Raw genomic sequence first — 23,807 nt, forward strand, 5'->3', positions numbered from 1 at the left:
TGGTCTTCTTAGTATTACCCTTCTAATAAAAGTGAAACCTATTGGTTTGGTACCACATTTTTAATAAGAATAATTTCGTATATTAATTTTTTAGACTAAATTTGTAAATCATGTGAAGTGTCACCAATAGAAAATAAGCACGTTAATAAACACTTAAATCTTAAGTAATAATCTAAATCAACAACCACATCATTTGGTTTATAAAATTTAGTATAAAAATTTGATCTTGGTATTACCTTTCCAATAAAGGTGAAACCTATTGGTACTACCTATGCCGGTGACCGATCACTATCAAACCGGAGAACTAAGATCCAAGTTCATCCCAACATTATCCAACGCCCAATAGTCCACACCAGCTGCAATAAATTTTCTAGCTAATTGGGTCAAAATTGTTGCTTCATTTTGGGCAGAAACACAGCAGAGAGCAGCAGCACAGCTCAAACAGTTGTAGTCCAACAAATCAGCACGAAGTACATATTATCTATCATCCGATGCATGCTTCAGATTCGTAAGATAATTTTGGGTTTCAACTTTTTTCTAATTATGGCTTATTTCTGATTTGGATTTTCTATAATTTTGATTACAATCTAGGGTATATTTGTATAATCGGTAAGTTAATGAATGAAACATAACGGAAGCATTGAAAATTTATATTTCCATCCTTTATATTTCATAAAGAGGATTCCATTTCATTTATTTAATTACAGATGTCTGGAAAAGCTCTATTGCTATTTCGCGAGGCAATCCACATCGATGTAATGAAAGTGAGGGACTTACGACAATCACAGAACATCCCGAAAAATCGACCCATTTGCCAAGCAGAGTCTCATTAAATCTTCCCTCTTTTCCTTCCATTACAGCTGAAAACGATTTGCAAACCTTATTATGACCGTCCCTCATTGGTTTGCGGATTCCATTATCAAGAAATGTATCCAAAGCCTCTTGTACCAATTTCTCCTCACACATTACTAATTTCCTTGGCGTAGATCTACTTGTTGTTAAGAATTCATTATATTTCATAAAGAGGATTCCATTTCATTTTAATCCAATAATTTTTGCTACGCTTATTTTTAGTTACACCCACTGGAACTTTATTTTGATCTTACTTTACCCATGTAACTCAAAAGTCACCAGTTTGCTACTTGAAACTCAAAATTCATTCAATTTTGACTTGTGGACTCTCTTTTCTCCCTGAAACTTATAGTTTGCCTCCTAAAACATATGTGGAACAATAACACTATGCACATGTGCAAAAAAATTAATTATAAATCTCTATTTTGCGTTAATTTTCAACAATTAGATAATATTAAGTTTAAAAGAAATTGAAGAGATAAAAAAATTAAAAAAAAAATTGGTTAGCCTAGTGCAACCAAATCAAACCACATAAGAAACTAATAGATCTAAGGCAATGTGAGCGAATTTCGAGTTTAATAAAGACGACTTTCGAGTTTCAGGAGGCAAAATGGAATCAAATCGAGTTCCAAGAAGCAAAGTGGAGTGAATTTTGAGTTTCAAAGAATAAAGTGATATTTTTTAAATTACAGAGAGTAAAATGAGATTAAAATCGATTTCTAGAGGATGCATCTAAAAATAAGTCTTTGTACTAATTTAACTGTTTCCCATTTTGGCAGCTTTGTACTCATGTTTGAATTTACGCAGCTTTTGGCTCTTCCCTCCAGAGAGCGTTGAAGGAGCAGAGCAACAACATAGCAGCCAGCAGTCTCAAAGACCCAAAATAGATGAAATTTTAGCAAGAATTAAAATGAAAAAGAATTTGTATTCATTAAATGGAATATAATTTGGGTACCCAGATTACTGGGAACCTATATTACACAACATGGACAGTCCCCCCACCTCTTTTTTCAAATTTTCCAATTTTTGTTACCGAAAAAAATAATATTACAAAAGCAGAACACCTAAAAATTATTTTTCGGAGAACAATGTTTGGTTACTTAAAAATGAGAGGAGGAATTCCTTCTCAATACGCTTCGTCACCAACTAACCGAACTTCATGTTTATGTCCAAAGAGTTAATGTTATAAATAATTTTGTAAATATCATCTGTGCAAAAAAGTTAACAAATGAGATCACTTTTGGTGATCGAACTATGTAAAAACAAATGAACGGATTTTATAAAAACATAATGAACCGTCAATCTATTTGCTACAGTTGATTGAATAAACATTTTTAATTGATTTTTTGTTCTTTACAAAGTAATTTATAATGTTAACGGTTTTTATCATAAGCATGAAGTTTTGTAAACCTTGTGAAAAAGTATTTTGACGAGGAACTCCTCATTTTTTGAGAAGCCACGTTAACTCAATTTTCGTACAAAGGGTGAGTCTCACATGTTTAAGATGAATCAAGGATCCTGCTAAGCGCATGCGACACCATAATTTTTCCTAAAGCTAAACTCATGCAATGATTCGATAGGACTTAAAGGGGTATTTCCCAAATGATATTTGAAGAAAAAGAATCCCTAAAGCAATTGTCATAACACCCGACATATTGCACTAGGATAAGAGATGCTTCCCACTGCATTAACAATTGTAATGTAGACTGTAGATCCACAAAAAATAGTAATACTTTGCTGCTCAATGCTCAAATATTCTATTGGGAAATATCGTCTCTTAAAAAAACATAGATTATGTTAAAGTTCACCCAAAAAAAAAATGATTCTGAACTTTATAATTGTTTGAAATGAAATGACTCTGAACCCTTTTTTTGTCCCTTCCAGGCATTCAAAAAAAAAAAATATATATATATATATATATAGAGTTCAGGTAGTGTAGATAATTACGTATTTAAATTCTATCCTTTCATCAGATTTGTTTGAAATGAGAAGTTCAGAGGCTTTCATTAACTCCAGATTTTAGCAATGTTTTGTTCATTCGGTTCTTGGTTTTAACTATATCGGGATCGACTATGCTTTGTTTGGTAGTATAGCAGGCTTGTTTTATTTGCAAGATAATACAAACCGTAAATCATTCAGATGCAAAATTGGTATAAGACTTAAACAAAATAAAGAGTGCAGGGTGACAGAATAAGATATATAAATTCAATAATTAATATATTTCTAACACTTTGTTCACCAACTTAACATTTGGAGGCAAAACTAATCAACATAAGGGGAGGCAACAAAAACAACCCCAATACTATTATTAAACAAAAAACAAAGCCCTGTATAGTTGTATAAACTTGAATTTCTCATCAGGGCAAAACCGCAGGCATCAATTAAGCGGCAGATGGGGCGGTAGCGAAGTCGGGCACGCCAGCCTCCGATAGGGCCGCCTCCTTGAATGGCTGCACATCAGCCTCAGTTGAAACCACGGTATTCTTGTAGTCCAATGACTCATCGTCGTAAATATCCCACCATTTCTTCACCAGCATCTTAATGTCTTCCCTCTCCATGTTCTCCTCCTTCCCAGTGTATCTCCATGGCTTAGAACCCTGAACAAAAATTAAAATGTGTTACGATTTTATAAGTTGTAGACAGATATTAAAGCAAGAACGGACGTGCATCAATATTGTTAGAAATGAATTTGTATTTTAACTAGTACTCACGTTGGCACAATAGTGAACAACTTTGACTTGGTCAAGTTGAATGTTCTCAGGGTGACGCCATAACATGGCCAACACAAGGTTGTAATTTGAAGGGATGGGCTTGTATTTGTCCCTGAAATACACGTTCAAGAAGTCCTGCAGGAAAAAAGGAAATTACAAGCTTAATAAATAATTATAAAACAATTTAAGTAATATTTTTAAACCAAAGTTTTGTCGGTCGAATAGTAATTTTTTACCTGCTCGGCAAAAGATGTGGTGGGAGAAATCTGGAGGGTTTTGAGGAGGTCATGGTAGACCGGCAAGCTTGGCTCATACACAAACATGCCAGCATTGAAATAGAGGGGAGGCCTGGGGCCCAACTTAGGGTCCCATTGGACCTTATTAGGGCACTGCTGGCAGTACCCTATCTTATACTGTGGGCTACTGCTCCAAGTTGGCTCACAGAAGCAGTCCTTCACAGCATAGAAGTAGTTGTCCGGGTAGTCAAAGAGGTGATCGATGTTCTCAAAAACTTGAATATCTCCGTCCAAATAGATCATCTTGCTGTACTCCACAAACTGCAAAATTTGCATTGAAAAATTAGGATCACATATGGTTTGCCAAAAAAAAAAAAAATAGGATCACATATGAATATTATCTATAAAATAACACGACCTAATAAAATTGATCACAAACTTTTAAAAACCTAACCGACAAAAAGGACACGCGTCAAAACCAGTTAACCTTGAAACATATACGTGTTAAAAACGGCATGAAAGCACTGAGAAATTTTTAACTGTGAAGGTAACACGGATGGTTCAATCACTTATTTTTATGTAAGTAGTGAAAAATTTTATTTTTTAAATTATTAAATTTTTAATATACATATCTTGTAATACCTTTTATGACAGTCATACTAAAAAAATCTCTCGAAAGCACTAAAAGAGTTTAAAACGTTACCTCCCAAATGCGAAGCTTGGAGTAGTTGATGACGTAGTATGCCATGGCGAACTGGGTCTGGTTGGGAGGAGGGTGCACAGGCTCGATCTCTCTGAGCACACAGCCCTGAGAGATCAGAATCCGGCGGTGCTCTTCGGGGACGTCGGGCAGCATGGCCACAACAAGCGGGTACTTGCTCTTCACTTTTCTTAGCCCCTTGGCTAAGCCAACAACTCCTTTCCAGTAGTCTCCCGCACCGGCCAAGAAGGTGACGTAGGCCCTATTGGGCCCGCTTGGTGGTTTGGTGGCAGCGATAGCGGCGGTGGGGGTGGTGATCTCAGGAGCCATGGTGTTTAGGCTGAATTGGGTTTGGTTGCGAAAAGGTTTCAAGTAGTAAAATGGAGAGGAAGATTTAAGGCTTTTGGTGTTTGTTTGGAAGAAAAGGTTATGTTTCTTGCTTCAATAAGGTTTAGAACTCAATGTTTTGGTTGATGAGTTGGGGCAGTGGGTTGGGGGGGTTTATATAGAATTGGGGAGGGGGTAATTTCTAATTTTTTTAATTCATTTTTTGGGTGGGATAAATAGGATCGGTCGGTCAAATTATGGTAAAAATGTGAGATTAGGGTAAGTACTTTAATGTTGCTTGTGGTCTAAGGTGAAGAGTCACGCCATTGGGCCCATTGGTCATTTTATAATATTATTCAAAGATCCTGAGGACGTTATCTAATTAGTATCAACATCAAATAAATGTAGGGAATTAATTGGGCAGTTTTAGAGAGGATTATGGCCCTTGATGAAGCGTGACATAAGCTCCAAATTAATTAACGAATAAATTTTGATCCTGTAGGCCGACCCTTTTAAATTTCATAGACGATAATAACCTTCTTATTTATCATTTTTTACACAACTATTTCAGAGTAGTGGACGTCAACGCACTTTTATTTATTTATTATGGGAATCGACGTGCTTATAGGGATTTAAGGGATCATATTTATATGTGGAAACATAAATCTCGTTTGGATGTGCTTTTAAAATAACTGAAAACATTTTTGAGGAAAATATTTTTGGAATAATCCTTAGTAAAATGCAAGTAATTCATGGAAAAACACTTAAAGTGCTTCCTGGAAGAAGCACATAATTGATGCTTATTGCAGAAAGCACTTCAAGTGTTTTTGGGACCCAAAAATATTTTCTCTAAAAACGATTTCAGTCATTTTAAAAATACATCCAAACGAGTCCATAATTTATTTTATCTTTGGAGGCTCAAGCGGAGACCTGTTTACTTATGTTTTCTCATATGAACCTCTTGTCTTTTTTTATTTTTAGAATGTTCAATATATGTTTGACATCTTCTATGCGAAAATGTTTAATTTTCATAAGATCTTCTTGACTGTTATTCAAAAGGTCCAATAATGTATGTATATTGGACCTTTTGAGGCAACTATAGATCCTAGGGAGCAATTCTGATTGGTCAATAAAAATATAGAACATCATATAAGTTATCATGCTTGCCTATCCACCATTTGAGTCTCTAACAGTTATTCCAATAATTACATATCCAATAGTTGACCTATGGACGATTACGCAAGCATATGTTTCATGCTTGTTTGTATTTGTGGGATCATATTTCTTTTAAAGATAAAACACATAAAAAAAAAATGTCTTAGTCAATCATCATTTTCCATATTAGTTGCCACACAAATTTCGGAAAGTATAATTAGAGGGAATTTATCAAATATAACAAAAAATTAATCCTTAATTTCAAAAATGTCAGTTTATATAAAAACTTTCATATTTATTCAAAATCTCACTTAAATAGACATAACTACCCTTAATTTATATAAATAACTAATTGTTAGACTTAACACTTCTTATGCTATAATCTCTAACTAAAACTTTCTCCCTTTTTTTTCTTTTCTTTTCCAAACGAAGAGCAAAATTTTTCTCTCAATTTTATTTTAATAGATAATCAAGGAAACCTTTCTTTCTCACATGGTACACAGAAAACACTTTAGTATGTTATAAAAGTGAACTATTAGAGTAAAGAAATAAAAGTAATTATTTTTAATCGTCGGAAATTTAAAGAATTGTACGTACAACCAAAATAAACAATAAAATGATCAAAAGAAAATATTTATTCATAAAACTCCAATTTAAAAGGGTTCTACAAAGTAGGATGAAGTTGAACAGGATTTCTACAAGTTTGTTTATAATGGCCATTTGAACCACATTTTGAACACTTTCGGGTTGATTTTTCTTCTCCACGTGATGGGATCCTCTTTTCTTTGCGCCTACCATATCTTCTTCGTGTAATTGGTGGTAGGACAATTCTTTCACTCACATCATCAGTTACTATCCAATCGGTTTGATCACCAACTGGCCATATAGCTTCTGCATAGGCAATGACCAATGAGTTTGTAGTATAATAATGAGAACACATAGGATAACATGAAAGTTGTCGGTGTCTACATGCCGCACAAGCATGTGAGCAAGGGAGTTGGTCAAGATCAAATTGTCGGCATGTGCAACTCTTTTCCTCTAAATTCACAACTTCAATACGAGATCCATCATATACATGAAATGAGTAAGTTGCAATGGGCGATACCTACATGTTCACATACATATATATTACTCAAACCCAAAAAAAAATATTCCGCATAAGAACTACAAAAGCAATTCTCAATTAGTGATTTGTAAGAGAAGTGGATGAATACCCTGAACTGCTGCATAAAACTACAAAGGCAATTATATAAAACCATAGCAGCAATTACGTTGAAGTTCACAAGATATGGTTTTTAACTTTTTTCTTGTCAAAGCCTAGGCTTTTTTACTTTAGCCTTTTACATTGCAAACATACATTTATTCTTTACTAAACATGGCAGTGATGGATAAAGCTCCAGATGGGATATAAGAATCGGTAAAAATAGTTTAAACACTTGAGAACAAATGAAAGTGTACCAAAAATAAATAGACAAATTGAACTAAAATCTATTTAAGTGAATTCAAAATACCTGTAATGATAATCCTTGCTTGTTATTTTCTCGCACTAATTTGTCTGCCCAATCTGTCAAATGTGTATTCATTTTGGCTGCCTCAGTTCGACGCTCATAAAACCACTTCTGGAGAATATTCATTCTTAAATACTCAAGAAATCGTGTGATAGGTAGTTTTCGAGCATCTCTGGTGATTGCATTGAGACATTCAGCAATATTTGTTGTCATGATGTTGTACCGTTTTCCATCGAAGTACGCACGAGTCCACTTTTCATATCCAGCCGAATTAAGATAATCACCCACCTCAGAGTCGACTTTATATATTTCTGTCATAAGACGATGAAATTCAGGAATTCGATATGCCTTAGCAGCTGTAAAATACAGTTTGTGTGCTCTCTCATGCTTAAAATGATGCCTAATGTTTTGACTTATATGAAATATGCATGCACCATGATGGGCATTGGGGAAAACAGTTGAGAGAGCCTTCCGAATGCTTTCATGTCTATCAGAAACAAACACCAAGTCATCAATTTCCCCAATTGCTTCTCGTAATTTTGTCAAAAACCAATTCCATGATGCGTCATTCTCTGAATCTCCAACTCCGAATGCTAGAGGGTATATTTGTTTGTTGCCGTCCATGCATGTGGCAACAAACAAAGTGCCAAGATATTTACCCTTTAAAAATGTCCCGTCAACCGCTATTACCGGCCTAATAACACTTCTAAATCCTCTTATGCAAGGTCCAAGTGACATGAAACAGTACAAAAAATGATTATTCTCATCTGTTTCAATATGTGTTATCGTACCTGGATTTTTGGCTTCTAACACAGCAAAATAAGATGGAAGTAATGAGTAAGATTCCTCTGGTGATCCCCTAACCAACTCCAATGCATGTTCTTTAGCTCTCCAAGCCTTCACATAACTTATATTCACACCCATGTCCTTCCTCATATCTTCTATGATGTCACGGGGTCTATGTAGTCGTGATACACCCTCGTACTTAGACTTTATGCATTGACCAATAAGAGAACTACTTGCCTGTCGATGATGGCGATTAATAACGTCTAATGAGCATGAGTGCATAGTAATGTATTTTCTGACCTTGAAATATGATGATTGTTGTAATTTAGAAGCGGATAGTTTCCACTTGCATCCATCGCCGACACAACCAACTTCAAACCTTTCTTTGCTTGATCTCTTCACTCTGAACTCGTAATTGTTCTTCATAGCATGAATACCTAACTTTTTTTTTAAATCCTCCTTAGTCTCGTACAATTGGCCTACAACTATATCTCTATCTGAATTGTACAGGTCTGCCTTGCATGATTCATGTACAATATTTGTACCCTTGTGAACATTTGATCGGTTAGAGCTGGGTTCATGAAATTGCACATTAACAGGCACATCATCACATATCATCCCTTCAGGAGGCAACTCATTGAATTCAACACTATCTTGGAGCACATTATCAGACTCCATATGTGGCAAATTTTCAAATTCTTCATGATACGATGCATTCTCAACTTCTTGATTTACCAAGTCGTTATCTAAATCATGTAGCACAATATCTTCCAAATCACCTTGAGTAACAAAGTTAAGACCTGTTTGTACTGGGTCATCATTATCTTCTGAAGAAAATACTTTCTGCTTTAATGTAACACACAAGGGAATCTTCCAAGACCTCGAAAGGTTTTCAAAAATAAATGCCCTCACATCATCATCATCAACTATATCTGCAGGCCATGTAGTTTCCATTGCGTTATATATAACTTTCATACTTATCTCATACTCATTTGGGTCCACATTCACAATACCATGTACTTTCTTTTGAAGCTCTGCAAATGTAATTTTGTCTGAAACAAGTAATCCTTTCGTTTTGCAATTTTTGTACGTTGAGTCAGCCCACCTCCCACCATAGTTCACTAAAATTGTCAAACTAGACATTGTCCTGAAATATAAACAAAAACAATAAGAAAAAAAAAAGTGATATACAGACACACCTAAGATTGATATATATATGTGCAAAACAAGAGGGTGTTGTGAAAACTGGACTTAATCATGAGAAAGGCTGGGCGTTAATATATACACAAAGCATCATGCATTTGAGCAATGGAAGAAGGACCTTATTGATTAAGGTGCTACTCTGGAAGTTAACTTCCACTTTTACGCATTGAAAATAATTAAATTAATATTGCTTACCAAACCAACGTAAGATGAATAAAAACATAAAAAGAAAAACTTTATTCCGTGAACCCTAATTGGAAAAACTTTATTCCGTAAACCCTAATTTTTCAAATATGCATTGAAGAACTATTAGCTTTGCCTCTAACTGATTGGCAAAAACAATTAGATTTGTCAATCTTCCATTGACACAAGAAACCTAATTTTTCTAATTTTACAAAAATTGACAGTTCGTTCTTCAATAAAATTCAATCGAACGAAGAAACTACAAAAACAAAGAGAAAACATAGACTAGGAAGAATGAAAAACTTAACCATCTACACTCACCTTTGTACGTTTAGGGTTGCACAAAGTCTCCACAGTAGCCGATGCCTTCACTATATCTCCACCATTTTTTAGGTTTTGTTGTCCAAAATATCAATCTAATAGGGTTTTGGTTTTTCTAATTTATTTGGTTTTAAAGTTTAAGGGCATTTGTGTCTATTTAAGTGATATTTTGGATATATTTGAAAGTTTTTATAAAAACTGACATTTTTGAAATTAAGGGCTAATATTTGGCTATATTTGATAAATACTCATAATTAGAGGTATTTATTCTTTTAAATTTCATATTATCCGGACTTTAATTACCATTTCGATCTAGGAAAATCTTCTACATTATGTACATGGATCTCAAAATATATGGTGAAATGAAACAAATGAAAGACATATTTTACCAAAAGAAATACATTTTTTTAAATGAAATAAATACATTTTTATTACATGTGATATTGCTACTCCACTCTGTATTTAATAAAAATGAAAATAAAGAAGAAGTCAAACATCTTAGAATTGGAGTCCTTTCATATTAGGCTGAAAATTTAGGTTTGATTTCAATTTTACAAAAATCAAACTCCCCTCGTGGAAGAGTAAAATGAGAATAATCAATAATATATTAGGAAATAGATGGTCCTCATATGTATTAAACTAATACAACTATAGTAAGTGTTACAGTTTTATCAAATATTCAGAGAGGCGTGTCATTGGCCCACTCCTTATTACACCGATATTATAACCGTTAATCAATTTATTGTTAGGTGTTGCGTTTTATCACAACAAGCTCGATATTATTAAGAATGAAACCATACACTTATATATTGTTTTTTATTTTCTCAATTCCTCGATGTGGGACTTATATTCAACACGCCATCTCACGTGGGACCACAACATAATAGACCACACGTGCACCAATCCCACATCGCACATAAAGTGTAGAAGCATAGTGTTACAATAAACCCAGTAACGCGAGCACAACACATACCCACGATCAAACCCACTATGGTTCTATATCATATACTCATAAAGACGGGCCATCCACCCACTCCTAACCATTTATGTATTGTCTCAACTTAATTCCCTATTTTTATGTGTTATGTTTTATTTTTCAATTCCCAGACTTATGTTCAATAAGTTCTTCATGATTTTTTATAAAAATATTCATACTTTTCTGATTTTATATGTTTAGTAAACATATAAAAATTAATAAGAGATGAGTGATTTTGATAAATCACATTTTAATAATCGCGTTGAAAAAGTAAGATTATATCACTTAAACAAGTTACGTGCATGAACTAGACATCCTCAAAATTGCAAAGAATAAGAATATTGGTGCGTACAAAAGAGAAAAAAAATGATTAATTTAATTATTTTGTTAAAATAAACTATTATCATCCCATTTCTTTTGATAACAAGCAGGGAGAAAATGGTAAATTCAAAATAAACAATACGTAACGTTTTGCATGTCCACTTTCCACCGTCGGAAGTTGCTAAGACTTACACCAAACGAAGAATACCAACCTCTAATCTCATCACACGACAGTCACACCCTCCTCGCCACGTGGAAAATCACAGATACGTGGCGCGCTCACAGCCGCCTGGATTTACTAACGCGGGGTCCACCTACTTCAAACCGAATTACTTTTTCCACCCCAACTTTTACACTTTTAGGATATTCTATAGAACTGGGCCCCTCCCATTGAATATCTTACGTGTCCCGCAACCGCACGGGAAGATGCCATGTGGGCGCGCCGCGTGGCAGAGGGCGTTCGGAGAAGCAACGAGGCACCATTAATTGGAGGGAGATTGTCTGCCTCCTTTTTTAGCCTTTCTCATCCTTTTTTATTTGTGCGGTTATAGTTAAGTTACGTTAATATTTTATATTTTTTTATAAAGATAATAAGACACAAAAAAATAAGAATATAAAATATTAACGAGATTTAACCGTGACCATACAAATAGAAGAGGATGAGAATGACACCCAGACAATCTGACTCCCTACTAATTTTTTCGGAGTGTCGGTTTCTAGTTATGTTAGTTGGTCCAAATTAAAACGCGTTTAAAGCTAATTAGCACGCAGATACTAATTTGGTGTGGCAGTTTGAGACGGTGGGCCCGGGCGGGCCCATTAGTTTATAGGATAACGTTTACCGACCAAATCTTTGGATAATGTTTTGGTCTTTGGAGTGAAAAAACGTTATACGATAATGTTATTTTGAGGTCACTAGTACACTTTTTTGACCCACTTCGTAAAAAAATAGGAAAATGAAATTACGAAAAATGTTTTCAAAATGTGAGGAATATTCGGTTAGATATTCTTGGAGAATCTTCTATTCCTTTCGGAAAAAAATAATAAAAAGAATTTTGGGATCTTTGATTTAACGGTCAAGATTCTATTTTTTTAATGTCCTGATTTTGAGCCACTGATTTCTGAGGGCATTTATTTGGCACTTTTTCCTTTTGAATATAGGAACCTTCCTTGAATGGATTAGGTGTATTTGGATGGAAAATGGGGACTATATCGAATGTCTGTTCTCATCAGCTGAGAATATAAATTAGGATATCATAGATCTAGAATTCGATTAGTGTGAAACTACGTACGATAGAAGTTTTTTTTCAAAATTCTCGTAAAACGGCGAGCCTTCTTAGCTTAGGGTTGCCTTTAGGTCTAGAATTCGATTAGGGCATAATAGGTTTAAGGTTCAATTTTCTCGATTGACCAAAAATCTAGAATACGAAAGAAGAAAAAGAAAAGGCTTCGGTAACAAATCAATCGTTGGGTTGTGGTTTAGGGAATTGGGGTAGGCTCAAAACTGAAAATACACACTTTGTCACACCAAAAACAGGCCGAAATATCTCCACAAGACTGCCCATATTCGCATGTGGCCCAGAAAAAATATGTGGGTTGAGTGTGAAAGAATTTTGGCATTTTTTCGATCAGGTGATGAGATAGATCGAGAATTCGAGAAGAGATAGAGAGAAGGAAACATATAGCCGTGACATGTAAGTTTTTCTTCTCTTGCGGCCTTTACATTTGCTCCAGTGTCGCTGTTGACACCAATTCGGCAACGCTGCTGAATCTGGCTGTTTGATTTGCTTGAACTTGTTCATCTTTGCATTTAGAAAAATATAGAAATGTCCTTACCCCAATTGGAACAAATTCAACGAAAGATTAGTCGCAGGGTTTAATTTTCAAATAACATATTTGTGGACTTTGGACTAAAATACCAACCAAATATATATATTTACGTTTAGAGATTTAGGTGAGGACAAGACTTTTGCCAAGAATGATGTCATCTGTTGAGAAATCAGCTGCTTTCCTGAATGTTCCTCTCCCAAAGTCCAGGTTGTACGAGTCTGCAAGACCTTCCACCAGGCCATATTCGGGCTTCCATCCGAGCACGCTCTTTGCTTTGTCGATCGATGCAAAGAAATGCTGCGTTACACGATCGAAGTTGGTTAGTCAGGTTCCGGCTTCATGAAAGTAATAGAACAAGTTTTGTTTAGCTTCTTATCAAATTCTTAAAACGTCTCTAAGACCATGTTTACCTGGTCACGGAATGGAAAGGCCTTCTTCTTGCCAAAATCGAACTCTTTAGGGTTGTAGTGAATGATCTCAGGCTCAGGAAAACCAGCAGCCTAACAATGTGAAAACATATGAGAAACTCTAGTTTGAGAAGATTATGAATATTTGTCTGTCTAGAAACTTATTCAGCAAGCAATTACCTTTGCACATGCTTTCGCTAGTCCGTCAAAGGTGACATATTTGTCTCCCGAGATGTTGAATACTTGTTTGCTGGCCTTCTCGTTACCAAGAACCTTAATGAAGGCTGTCGCTAAGTCCTGCAAAACGAATTCACATAAAAATTTGCCTTTAAATGCTGCAATACAGAAATCTAAAGAAGTACATCATGACTGACTGACACTTCACACTAACCTTGACATGACCAAGCTGTGTAATTTGTATCCCCGAGTTTGGAACTGGGATTGGGCGGCCAGCTTTCAACCGGTGGAAGAACCACTCTTCAACAGGGTTATAGTTCAATGGTCCATAGATGTAGACTGGCCTTATTGAAGTCCAGTTAACACCCTTTGATTCGAGCAAGTTCTCTGTCTCGAGCTTTCCCTTGTGCCTGCTCTTTGGATCAACTGCATCAGTCTACCACCAGGATTTGTCAAGTTTAGAATTATGGTAAGATAAATAGAATGAAATAGAAAGGATAAAAAGTAATATACAGGAAAAACAAGTCAGGAATTAAGCTAGAACTTCCACACTGCCATGATAGTAGGACCGAAAAAATGAAAAGTAGCCATTTGTAACATCAAACATACCTCAAAGTGAGGTAGCTGATCAGATTTGAGATAGACACCGGCTGAAGAGCAGTATATGTACCTGAGATTTCAGCGGAATTCTTAGACCTTCTAAAAATTTCCATTATATTTATGTGTAAAATTGGAAATAAGTGCAGTTTTAAATCTTTTCTGCATCAAACATTAGGTTTACCATGTTAGTGTTCAGTTAAGTCTTAGAATGTTTTCAAACAAACTATAAGCATCGGCTCGCACTAAAAAAGTTGATCATTCCAGGTCATGATTGATTCTTTGCTTCCATTTGACTCACAATCACATCTCTAACTACGGTAGTACCATTGGTCTTCTGTACACCTGAATAATGTCAGCTGATTTTCCTCATTTACGACATATTTAACGAAAACCAGGTTTATTATCATCTGAGATAATAAAATGGAAGCTGCAGTCAAAGGTACTTGTTTTGTTTAAACGTTAATTTTGCATGTAAGAAGCCAATGTTGCATACTAAGCATCACATGCTTGCTAGTTTAGAGTTAACTTATACTCCAAACAGTCCTAATCTCAAACCATATCCAGGAGAAGATGACCTGATACTAGAGAAACCGCCACGAAATATAGGTAAAATAATTTCAGTTGCTTTACCAATAAGATAAGCTAATTCATCAGAGGCTGTTCTTACTGTTCTAACTTCGGTAGTCCCTCAATTATCGGCACAACTTCTTCTGCCTCTCGTCCTGAAAATTTCCAAGAACAGATTATGAAGCAGAACTGTAAGCTATATTACACAAGAACAAAGTCCTAGTGCGGCAAATTCAAATTGTAGAGGCTAAATGTAAGACTATGCGCACCATTTATATCGTAAACAACATCGTAGCCTTCAGCTGAAAGACTGGATTTCACAAAGTCATAGTCCTTTCTGTCTCCTTTCAAGTGCAAAATCTAGCAAACATGATCACTAAATGAAAATCTGGGAAAGCATTAGAAGTTAATAATGGACTTTCAAAGCCTAGTGACACTGTTATATACCTTTGAAGCGAAATCTGTGTAATCCGCATCGGATTCTCCTGGCAACTGCTGAGTAATGGGTGCTTTTCCTCTGGTAAACAGAGTCACCTGCAAAAGTAAACTCAATTTCATATCTTATCGATGTATCAAAAGGAAAAGTGTGACTGTCACACTACTACGTGACAATACTAATTCACGCACTCTCACTAATTCCATGACAAGATTAGTAATTTCACGTAGCAGCGTGATAGTTACACCAAACTCATAATGATGAAAGCAAAATCATAGTAGGAAAATGATAAAAAATCGAAAACTTGGAAATTTAGAAAGAGAATGAGGATACCTGATGACCCTCCTTAACAAGGAGTCTTGACAAGAAGATGCCGATGAACCGGGTTCCCCCCATTACAAGAATCTTCTTTGCACTCGATGCTGAAACTTGCAGCGCCCCTCCTCTTGGCTGCGATGCCCTTCTTTTACACTGCAACAATTAACAAATGGGGTTCTAACTTCTAAGTTGAAAACAATGAAATGCAAGTAAAGTTATAAACTTTCCGGCAAATGGGTTGGTTTGATTCAACAAAAAGGAAAATTTGATTCTACCCATTAAAGAAAAGCATCATAAGAATGCATATTTTAGAGAGAGAGGGAGAGAGAGAGGGAGAGAGAGAGAGAGAGAGAGGACCTGGAGTTGGGAGTGGAGGAGTTTGGTGCCATTGAAGTCAGAGAGAGAGGAAGGAGGGAGGAGAGAGAAAGATGGGTTTCTCTGCTGCGGTTGCACGGCCACCAACCTTGCCATTTCTCTCTTCTATTCCACAATTATCTATCCAATCTTCTTCTTCTTCCTCCCTCTCTCTCTCTGAGTGTGGGGTTTTCTGAAATTCTTGAAATATGTCATGTCGTCGTCGTCTTCTTCCTCTTTCTGTTGGCGATCTCTCAGTCGAACGTTCAGCTACAGGATAAGAGGGTATGACCCACCACCACTCCTTTTCGGTTTGCCCATATCCATAGTCCACTCACTCCTCGGCCTCTCATTCCACCGCCCTCAACCTCCCTAAAACGACGCCGTAAAGGTCAAAACTTTCGCGCCTTAAACCCCCAAATGCCCATTTGTAAGTTGGGTTTGGGCTTTTGAGTTGGGTCAAGTTTTGGGTTTTGGGCTTTTTTGTGTTCTGCAAAATCTCCAAAATCTGAATCTGAGAAGGAGAAGGATACGAAGAAGAAAGCTTCTGCTGTCGCAGGGTTGAAGAGCTAAAGCTTCTAAATTTCGATTTTATTTTTGTGGATTTGGAATTTATTCTAATTATTTTTAGAGAGAGATGTTGCAGTGCATATTTCTGCTATCGGATTCTGGGTAAGTCACCAATCTTTGATTTTTTTTTTCTTCCATTTGATCTAAAAATTTAATTGATGAATTTTAGTAGGTAAAGCAAATTTCGATTTTTTGTTGTTAAATTATGGGACTTTTCAGTGAGGTAATGCTGGAGAAACAACTTACTGGGCAGCGTGTGGACCGTTCGATATGCACATGGTTCTGGGAGCATACGGTTTCTCAAGGTGATTCCCCCAAGGTAGCCATTGAAAATTTTTATGTTTTTTTGCCAAATTGTACATTTTTAGGCAGGGGCGTAGTCACATTGGTTAGAGAGGACCGGATGTGCTCTGTATGCACCCAGAGTTTGAATCTCCCTCCCGTATTTTAGATTAGTTTAAAGTAAAATATCGCCCGAATTAAAAGACTTTGTGTCTGTTAGCTTCATTCCAAAACTTTCATATCTGGTTTTCTCATACATTTATGAATCTTTCAAATTGGGCTTGTTATCTTGTATGTAGTTGTTCCCTTTTCTCTTTATTTATGTATACAGTTAAGTTGATATGTAGATGGTTGTGTGCTTGTCATTCCATTTCTTACACCCTATGTGTGATTTTGTTATTAGCTGCAATCGGTAATTGCTTCACCAACGCATTATCTTTTCCAAGTTCTTCGCGAGGGGATAACGTTTTTAGCTTGTACCCAAGTTGAAATGCCGCCTTTGATGGGCATCGAGGTGAATATCATAGCGGAATGTGCATTAGATTGTATGATTTGATTGTGTATGCATTGAACAAGATTGAACTTTAACCGTTTGACTTGTAGTTTCTGTGCAGGGTGGCTGATGTCCTGACAGATTATCTCGGCAGCTTGAATGAAGACTTGATTAAAGATAACTTTGTCATTGTATATGAGGTAATTGTCTTCTAGAATGTGTTGTCTGCTGTGCAGACAAACGTTTGCCTTCGGTTGTAAACCACTTATAACGTAGAACTAAAATCTCAACAACATGAACAAGTTCAAAATTTTACCTCCGTGACTGTGATTGTTTACTGACTAGAACCTGGCCGCTAATTAGTCATCAACTACTGTATTCGATGTTGATTTTTGCTTTGATTGAATTTACTAAAATCTTTACTGCTGTTTGCAGCTTCTGGATGAGATGATTGACAATGGCTTCCCTCTCACGACAGAACCGAATATTCTGAGAGAGATGATTGCTCCACCAAATATAGCAAACAAGATGTTGAGTGTAGTCACTGGCAACAGTTCCAACGTGAGCGACATACTTCCAGGTGCAACGTCATCTTGCATTCCATGGAGAACAACGAACCTGAAATATGCAAACAATGAAGTTTATGTTGATCTTGTTGAAGAAATGGATGCAATTATAAACAGGTCTATCTTTTATTCTTGTCTACGAGATTAAAAGTTCTGAGTCTTAGAAGTTGATTCTAATATCACTTCTTCATGTTATACAAGTCAATTGGTGTTTACCTTTAACAGTTTAACCGCTCGAAATTTTATAAGACGTATCATTTATGGATGGTGACGATTATCGTACGAAATTTGCAGATTTTGTAGTTATAATTGAATGAATTATATCTCAATTTTTTGTACTAAATATTTTTGCATGCTGCTCAGGGATGGGGTCCTGGTGAAATGTGAGATATATGGTGAAGTTCAAGTAAACTCCCATCTCTCTGGTGTTCCCGATTTGACTCTTTCATTTGCAAACCCTGCTGTTCTTGATGATGTAAGATTTCATCCGTGTGTTCGGTTTCGCCCATGGGAAGCCCATCAAATTCTGTCTTTTGTGCCCCCTGACGGACAGTTTAAGTTAATGAGTTACAGGTCAGTGATGTTAGAGGGACACTGGAATTCGAAGCTTACTTATGTGCAGTATTTCGGTGTCTATGTCCTTGTTTTATTTTCTAAATAATTCTACGCTTCTTTTATGCAGGGTTAGAAAGTTGAAGAGCTCTCCAATATATGTAAAGCCCCAGCTAACCTCAGATGCTGGGACATGTCGTGTTAGTGTGTTGGTTGGAATACGAAATGATCCTGGAAAGACGATTGATTCAATAACTGTGCAGTTCCAACTTCCTTCCTGCGTTTTATCAGCTGATCTGAACTCGAATTATGGAACCGTGAACATTCTTGCTAACAAGGTAAGAACATACGATTTTCATCACTCATACCCTTGGCATGATGACTAGTCTTGAATTTCAATTATCAATTGTGATACGTACGTAGATGAAATGGAAGTTCAGGTCTTTTTCTCCTTAACAATTATTCTTCACTGTTGTGGTTGCAATTTCTGCAGTTTTAAAGGATGAGAATGCGTAGTTCTTCTGGTCGGTTTTGGGTTTAATATAACAAACACTTCTTCTTCTTGTAGACTTGTTCATGGACGATTGGGAAGATTCCTAAAGACAAAGCCCCTGCCATGTCTGGGACATTAGTGCTTGAAACAGGATTAGAGCGCCTTCATGTTTTTCCGACATTTCAAGTGGGTTTTAGGATCATGGGAGTTGCTCTCTCCGGCTTGAAAATAGATAAACTGGATTTGAAGAACCTAGCAAAACCACCGTATAAGGGTTTTCGAGCTCTCACTCGAGCAGGGGAATTTGAAGTCAGGTCATAATGCACCGATATGAAACCCAAGTTGTGAAGATTGCTCGGAATGAGATTAATTGTGTACTGCAATGTGTCGTTTGTATATTTCTTTTTGTAACTTTGCATCTCGGTCTTGAGAGTGCCTTCGATTTTAGCTGGAATGAATTTGTAACGAATTTTCTGTTTTACTGAAGGATTGAAAGTTACAGAGTGTTTTACAGAACTAGACTGCAATTGGCATTTGAAGCAAAGGAATAAGAACCTTTGGATGACAAAATTTTGTACAATCTTACGGTACCTAAACAGCAATCTTGTTCACTCTGAAAGACTCCATAACCCGGCGAAGATCACTTTCTTCCTCCACAAACACATTTTCCGGTGTCTGTAATCTCAACTCGTACAACTGGTTGTTTTCGACTCCTAGAACCGAAAGGTACCGCCTGTCCCATTCCAAACGAACTAATCGATCCTTCGGCATGACAGCCAACTCGTTGTTGTTTGCATATGATTTTATGTTCACCTGGAAAATCCATGTCAAAACACACTTTCTAATTGATAATGCAGATTGTCTTATCTAAATAGTGCTTCTAAAAATGCATAGAACTGACCTCAATTTGATAGTAAAGCTTCCCATCATCAGCAACTCTCGAAGAAGTGGAAAGAATTTTGGATTCGCGCCTCACGCCAAGTCTGGTAGACATGAACTCCGTCAGGTACTGCTTAAGCACTTTCTTTCCGGCTAGTTCAGGCGGGCCAAGATCTTCGATGCTCTTGTAGTTGGAAGATGATGGAGACGAAAACTCCACGGAGATATTTTCATCAAGAATGTAAGGGTCTCTGAAGAATATGTCTGCTCCCGCGCCTTTCACTTGGATCCAGTTCTTAGGGTACTTGAACGAATATCCATCAAAAGTATCTATGTATTCTCTTAACCCTACAAGAGACTGCTGAGCAAATGCAGCACTCCCAAAACCGCCTCCGGTGAAGATGTAAGCTGACAAGATTAAGGCCATTGCATTCCTCCTAGGAACTGCAAAATCTTTAGTCTGATTATATATTAGAAATATATGGTAAGAACACAACATTGTGGAAGTCTGTCAATTTCATGTCAATTTCACTAATGTGTGACTCTCAGCATACCTTTGAGGAAAATTCAACACAATCCCTATCTGAATCATGTCGAAAGTGCTCGGAAACCGGTGTCTTCAGTCTGCTAAACAAACTCATCTGCTAAAACAAACTCAAAGTCAAGTGTATGAGATATGCAAAAGGATCAAATTTTGAAACAATATAGTAAATACCTGACTACGTTCTTTGGAAATTTCCTTTGCGTTTGATGCTGCAACATGTAATGTTTCTTTTGGCTGTGAAACCTTTCTCCTAAACTGCAGTTGATTAATGATGTATCGATGTTAAAAGCCAAAACCACATGAATTCGCATCCAAGCTCAGAGAAGGAAACCATCAAAGCTAGTAGACAGTTTTTGTTTTTACGAGACGATATTCTAAACTTCTCTAATCTAGAGAAATGGGGACTCGGGTTTCAATGCAAGGGGGAAGGCAAAGTATCCGAACCAACTGGCCTAACTTACGACTACAAAGCTAGTACAAAGTTAAATGAATTTCTATGATCATACGAACAACTTATCCATTTATTAGACTCCCAAGTGTTGGAGTTCCACGAAACTCACCTTACTACATAATGGTATATCATCATGAATCGTAACATTATGGAAATGACATATTAGTTCGACTTTGTTGTTTTTTTTACAAAGCGATATTCTAAATTACTCTAACTTATAGGAGGGGAATTTAACAGTTTTAACTCGGGAGCAACAAGGCGGGCACACTCCTCCGTCCAACTGACCTTATCTACGTCCACAATTCTACTCTATGTTGTAGGAAAATCAACAAAAGCTAGTGCAGGAATAATGAAAGTCAGTTAAATTGAGAGATTCACAACATTGTGAACCATGGAAGAAAAAGTAGAACAAAAATTGCAGAAGCAGAACCTGGAGCTGAGGAGCGTGGAGTCTGGTGCCATTGAAGTGAGAGAAAGAAGAGGGGAGAGGAGAGAGAGAAGGCTGTCTCTGCTGCTGCACCACCACCAACCTTGCCATGTTTCCCTATCCACTCCTCCTCCTGCTTTCCTTTTCTTGGTTTTTGTTGGTTATATCCACACAGCCTATCCATCAATCATTCATATCATCTCATCGAGATTTTTCAGTAGACCGGAAACACGATTTTGTACACCGAATATAATACTACAATTATTAAAAACTAAAAAAAAAAAAATAGTGCCACTTTTATTATTACATTTGAGTATTGAGCTGTATTCTCAACACAGTAAAAAATTTGTTCATCTCATCAACTTATTTACTTGACTTCTACCATTCATGCAGAACTTTAAGGCCCAATAACCAAGACAGGCCAACAAAGAATGGACCTTATCTCCAAGCCCATTTGACTCATAAATTCATAATCAAGTTTTGGTAAGGGAAAATCATACATGCCTCTATTTATTTTCGTCCATTGATTTTTTTTTTTTATTTAATTTGAACGGAAAAAATAACATGAGTGTGAATAAGTAAAAAAATAGCGTGTGAATATCATTTCTGTTTGGTAATCCTTGGTAGAAATACACCATTTAGGTTTTCTTTTCTTTGGTCGATTTTCACCTGTTTGAAACTCGAGTTTGAAAAAACTTATGCATTTCCCAAAATACACTTTCTTGATTTTTATGTATTCACAAACAAAACACAAAATTATTTAAAATGTCAATAACAGTTATTTGTTTCTTAACATATATCGGCCGAAAAGAAGTAGGCATGATATTGGTGGTGTACAGGATTTGGGGTTGGTCAAAAGCAAATTGACATCTACGAAGACATTGAAAATTAGTGGATAACAATAATGGGACACGTCACCAACACTTATCCCTCTTTATGTCCAACGTTTCTATACACTGCAAAATTGTTATGGTTCCAGAGCATTGCATCCACAAATCAATTCTGAATATAAGAGTCGGATAATTTAGAAAAGCAATGCCCTATTCACGCACTTATTTTTTTATTGTGACCGTCGTATACCACTGAAGCTTAAGGGAAAATTTTATAAGACGACAATAAGGTCAGCGATGCTGTATGACACAGAATGTTGGGTGATGAAAGCATCAACACGTACATAAAATGGGCGTAGCGGAGATGAGGATACTTCGTTGGATGTGTGGGCACACGAGAAGTGATAAGATTAGGAATGAGGATATTTGAGGTAAAGTAGGAGTATTCGAAATTAAAGGAAATATGAGAGAAAATCGGTTACAGTGGTTTGGACATGTGCAAAGAAGGCCTACCGAAGCTCCGGTTAGAATATGCGACTACGAGACAGAGGTTTAGGGCCGAAAGGATAGAGGAAGACCTAGGAAAACTTTGGAATAGACGCTAAGAAAAGACTTAGAGAACTTGGATCTAACGGAGAACATGACACAGAACCGAACGCAATGGCGGTCTAGGATTCCTATAGCCGACCCCACTTAGTGGGAAAATGCTTTGTTGTTGTTGTTTTTACTTTTTACACATTTGCTTTAATTTTCGGTCATCGAATTAAATGAAATGAAGAAAATTATAAAACAAAAATTAACAAAGCATTTGTGAAAAATAAAAATAGATGTGTGAGTACCCTACTAATTACAAAAAAATTAACTAATCAATTCAAATTAGCTACCTAATCACCAACTTAATTCGAGTTATCGTGTAACATGGAAAAGAAGAAAATTATAAAACAAAAATTAACAAAGCATTTGTGAAAAATAAAAATAGATGTGTGAGTACCCTACTAATTACAAAAAAATTAACTAATCAATTCAAATTAGCTACCTAATCACCAACTTAATTCGAGTTATCGTGTAACATGGAAAAGCCCGCGATTCTTGACACGTTTTGGAGAAAATATCAACGTCTACGATTCTTCATATTCTAATTTTCCATTGCTGCACTTTCTATTATGAAAGTTAACTACAAATTTATTTGATTTGTTTTTAAAATGATTAAAAATACTTTTTGACAATTTAAAACGTTTATATTCATTTCGAACAGTAAGTTTAAAGCTTTTTTAGTTACGATGGTTCCTTAGATTATCATAACTTCTCATTTTGGTTTTTGAGATTTAAAATTGATAAAAGTGATTTTTCTCTGTTAAATTAAAAAAATCACAAGTTCAAAGTGAGGGGTATTTAGAGCATATTTCTCATGCAATGACCAAATAATTGAGGGTGGACAATCTAAGGATCACTTCTATTGATTTTTGAAATTTTTATACTAAAGTGAAGAGTTATATCAATCTCACAGACTATTTTAAATAAAAAAACCTAAATTTAAAGTGCTTCCTATAAAAACAATCTCAAACGAGATGTGCATAAACTTATGAATCTACCCCCTTTTTTCTCTCTTACATATCTACTTAAAAATCATCTTAGCATAAATGCAAACAATAGATTCAAATACCAACAGAGAATCGTTTTATTAATCAAATTGGTCTAATTCACATATGTATTTTAGACATTTTTTATATTTTATTTTGTCTTAACCTTCCT

At 36.0% G+C, this 23,807-nt stretch overlaps 5 protein-coding genes across 7 annotated transcripts; 1 reads left to right on the forward strand and 4 right to left on the reverse strand.

Moving 5' to 3' along the window:
• Window positions 1-3,035: 3,035 nt before the first annotated feature.
• On the reverse strand, window positions 3,036-4,986 carry LOC126618347 (galactinol synthase 2-like). Its single transcript, XM_050286379.1, has 4 exons — window positions 4,503-4,986; window positions 3,800-4,120; window positions 3,564-3,698; window positions 3,036-3,449 (listed from the first exon to the last, which is right to left on the reverse strand). Exons 1-4 carry the CDS (start codon window positions 4,827-4,829, stop codon window positions 3,234-3,236), a joined length of 999 nt encoding a protein of 332 aa, XP_050142336.1. The 5' UTR covers window positions 4,830-4,986; the 3' UTR covers window positions 3,036-3,233.
• Window positions 4,987-6,645: 1,659 nt separating this feature from the next.
• LOC126618285 (uncharacterized) lies at window positions 6,646-9,418 on the reverse strand. The gene is made up of 2 exons (XM_050286333.1): window positions 7,493-9,418; window positions 6,646-7,086 (listed from the first exon to the last, which is right to left on the reverse strand). The coding sequence occupies exons 1-2, from the start codon at window positions 9,416-9,418 to the stop codon at window positions 6,646-6,648; spliced, it is 2,367 nt and encodes a 788-aa protein (XP_050142290.1).
• Window positions 9,419-13,120: 3,702 nt separating this feature from the next.
• LOC126618345 (chloroplast stem-loop binding protein of 41 kDa b, chloroplastic-like) lies at window positions 13,121-16,181 on the reverse strand. The gene is made up of 10 exons (XM_050286378.1): window positions 15,972-16,181; window positions 15,630-15,767; window positions 15,308-15,394; window positions 15,130-15,220; window positions 14,961-15,015; window positions 14,303-14,363; window positions 13,908-14,129; window positions 13,697-13,813; window positions 13,520-13,609; window positions 13,121-13,406 (listed from the first exon to the last, which is right to left on the reverse strand). Exons 1-10 carry the CDS (start codon window positions 16,083-16,085, stop codon window positions 13,230-13,232), a joined length of 1,152 nt encoding a protein of 383 aa, XP_050142335.1. The 5' UTR covers window positions 16,086-16,181; the 3' UTR covers window positions 13,121-13,229.
• Window positions 16,182-16,472: 291 nt separating this feature from the next.
• Window positions 16,473-19,494, forward strand: LOC126618344 (AP-3 complex subunit mu-like). The gene is made up of 8 exons (XM_050286377.1): window positions 16,473-16,640; window positions 16,758-16,857; window positions 17,224-17,334; window positions 17,424-17,513; window positions 17,749-17,996; window positions 18,243-18,452; window positions 18,562-18,769; window positions 19,000-19,494. The coding sequence occupies exons 1-8, from the start codon at window positions 16,606-16,608 to the stop codon at window positions 19,243-19,245; spliced, it is 1,248 nt and encodes a 415-aa protein (XP_050142334.1). The 5' UTR covers window positions 16,473-16,605; the 3' UTR covers window positions 19,246-19,494.
• On the reverse strand, window positions 19,383-21,439 carry LOC126618350 (psbP domain-containing protein 1, chloroplastic-like). Of its 3 annotated transcripts, none has more exons than XM_050286382.1 (5): window positions 21,229-21,438; window positions 20,519-20,602; window positions 20,358-20,447; window positions 19,826-20,263; window positions 19,383-19,737 (listed from the first exon to the last, which is right to left on the reverse strand). In XM_050286382.1, the coding sequence occupies exons 1-5, from the start codon at window positions 21,334-21,336 to the stop codon at window positions 19,516-19,518; spliced, it is 942 nt and encodes a 313-aa protein (XP_050142339.1). In that variant the 5' UTR covers window positions 21,337-21,438; the 3' UTR covers window positions 19,383-19,515. The 3 variants fall into 3 exon arrangements, with proteins under 3 accessions (XP_050142339.1, XP_050142340.1, XP_050142341.1); XM_050286383.1 differs by having other exon boundaries at window positions 20,358-20,444; window positions 21,229-21,435; XM_050286384.1 differs by lacking the exon at window positions 20,519-20,602 and having other exon boundaries at window positions 20,358-20,444; window positions 21,229-21,439.
• Between the last annotated feature and the right edge of the window lie 2,368 nt (window positions 21,440-23,807).

This window comes from Malus sylvestris, chromosome 4 (assembly GCF_916048215.2).
Source record: "Malus sylvestris chromosome 4, drMalSylv7.2, whole genome shotgun sequence".
NCBI classification, from domain to species: domain Eukaryota; kingdom Viridiplantae; phylum Streptophyta; class Magnoliopsida; order Rosales; family Rosaceae; genus Malus; species Malus sylvestris.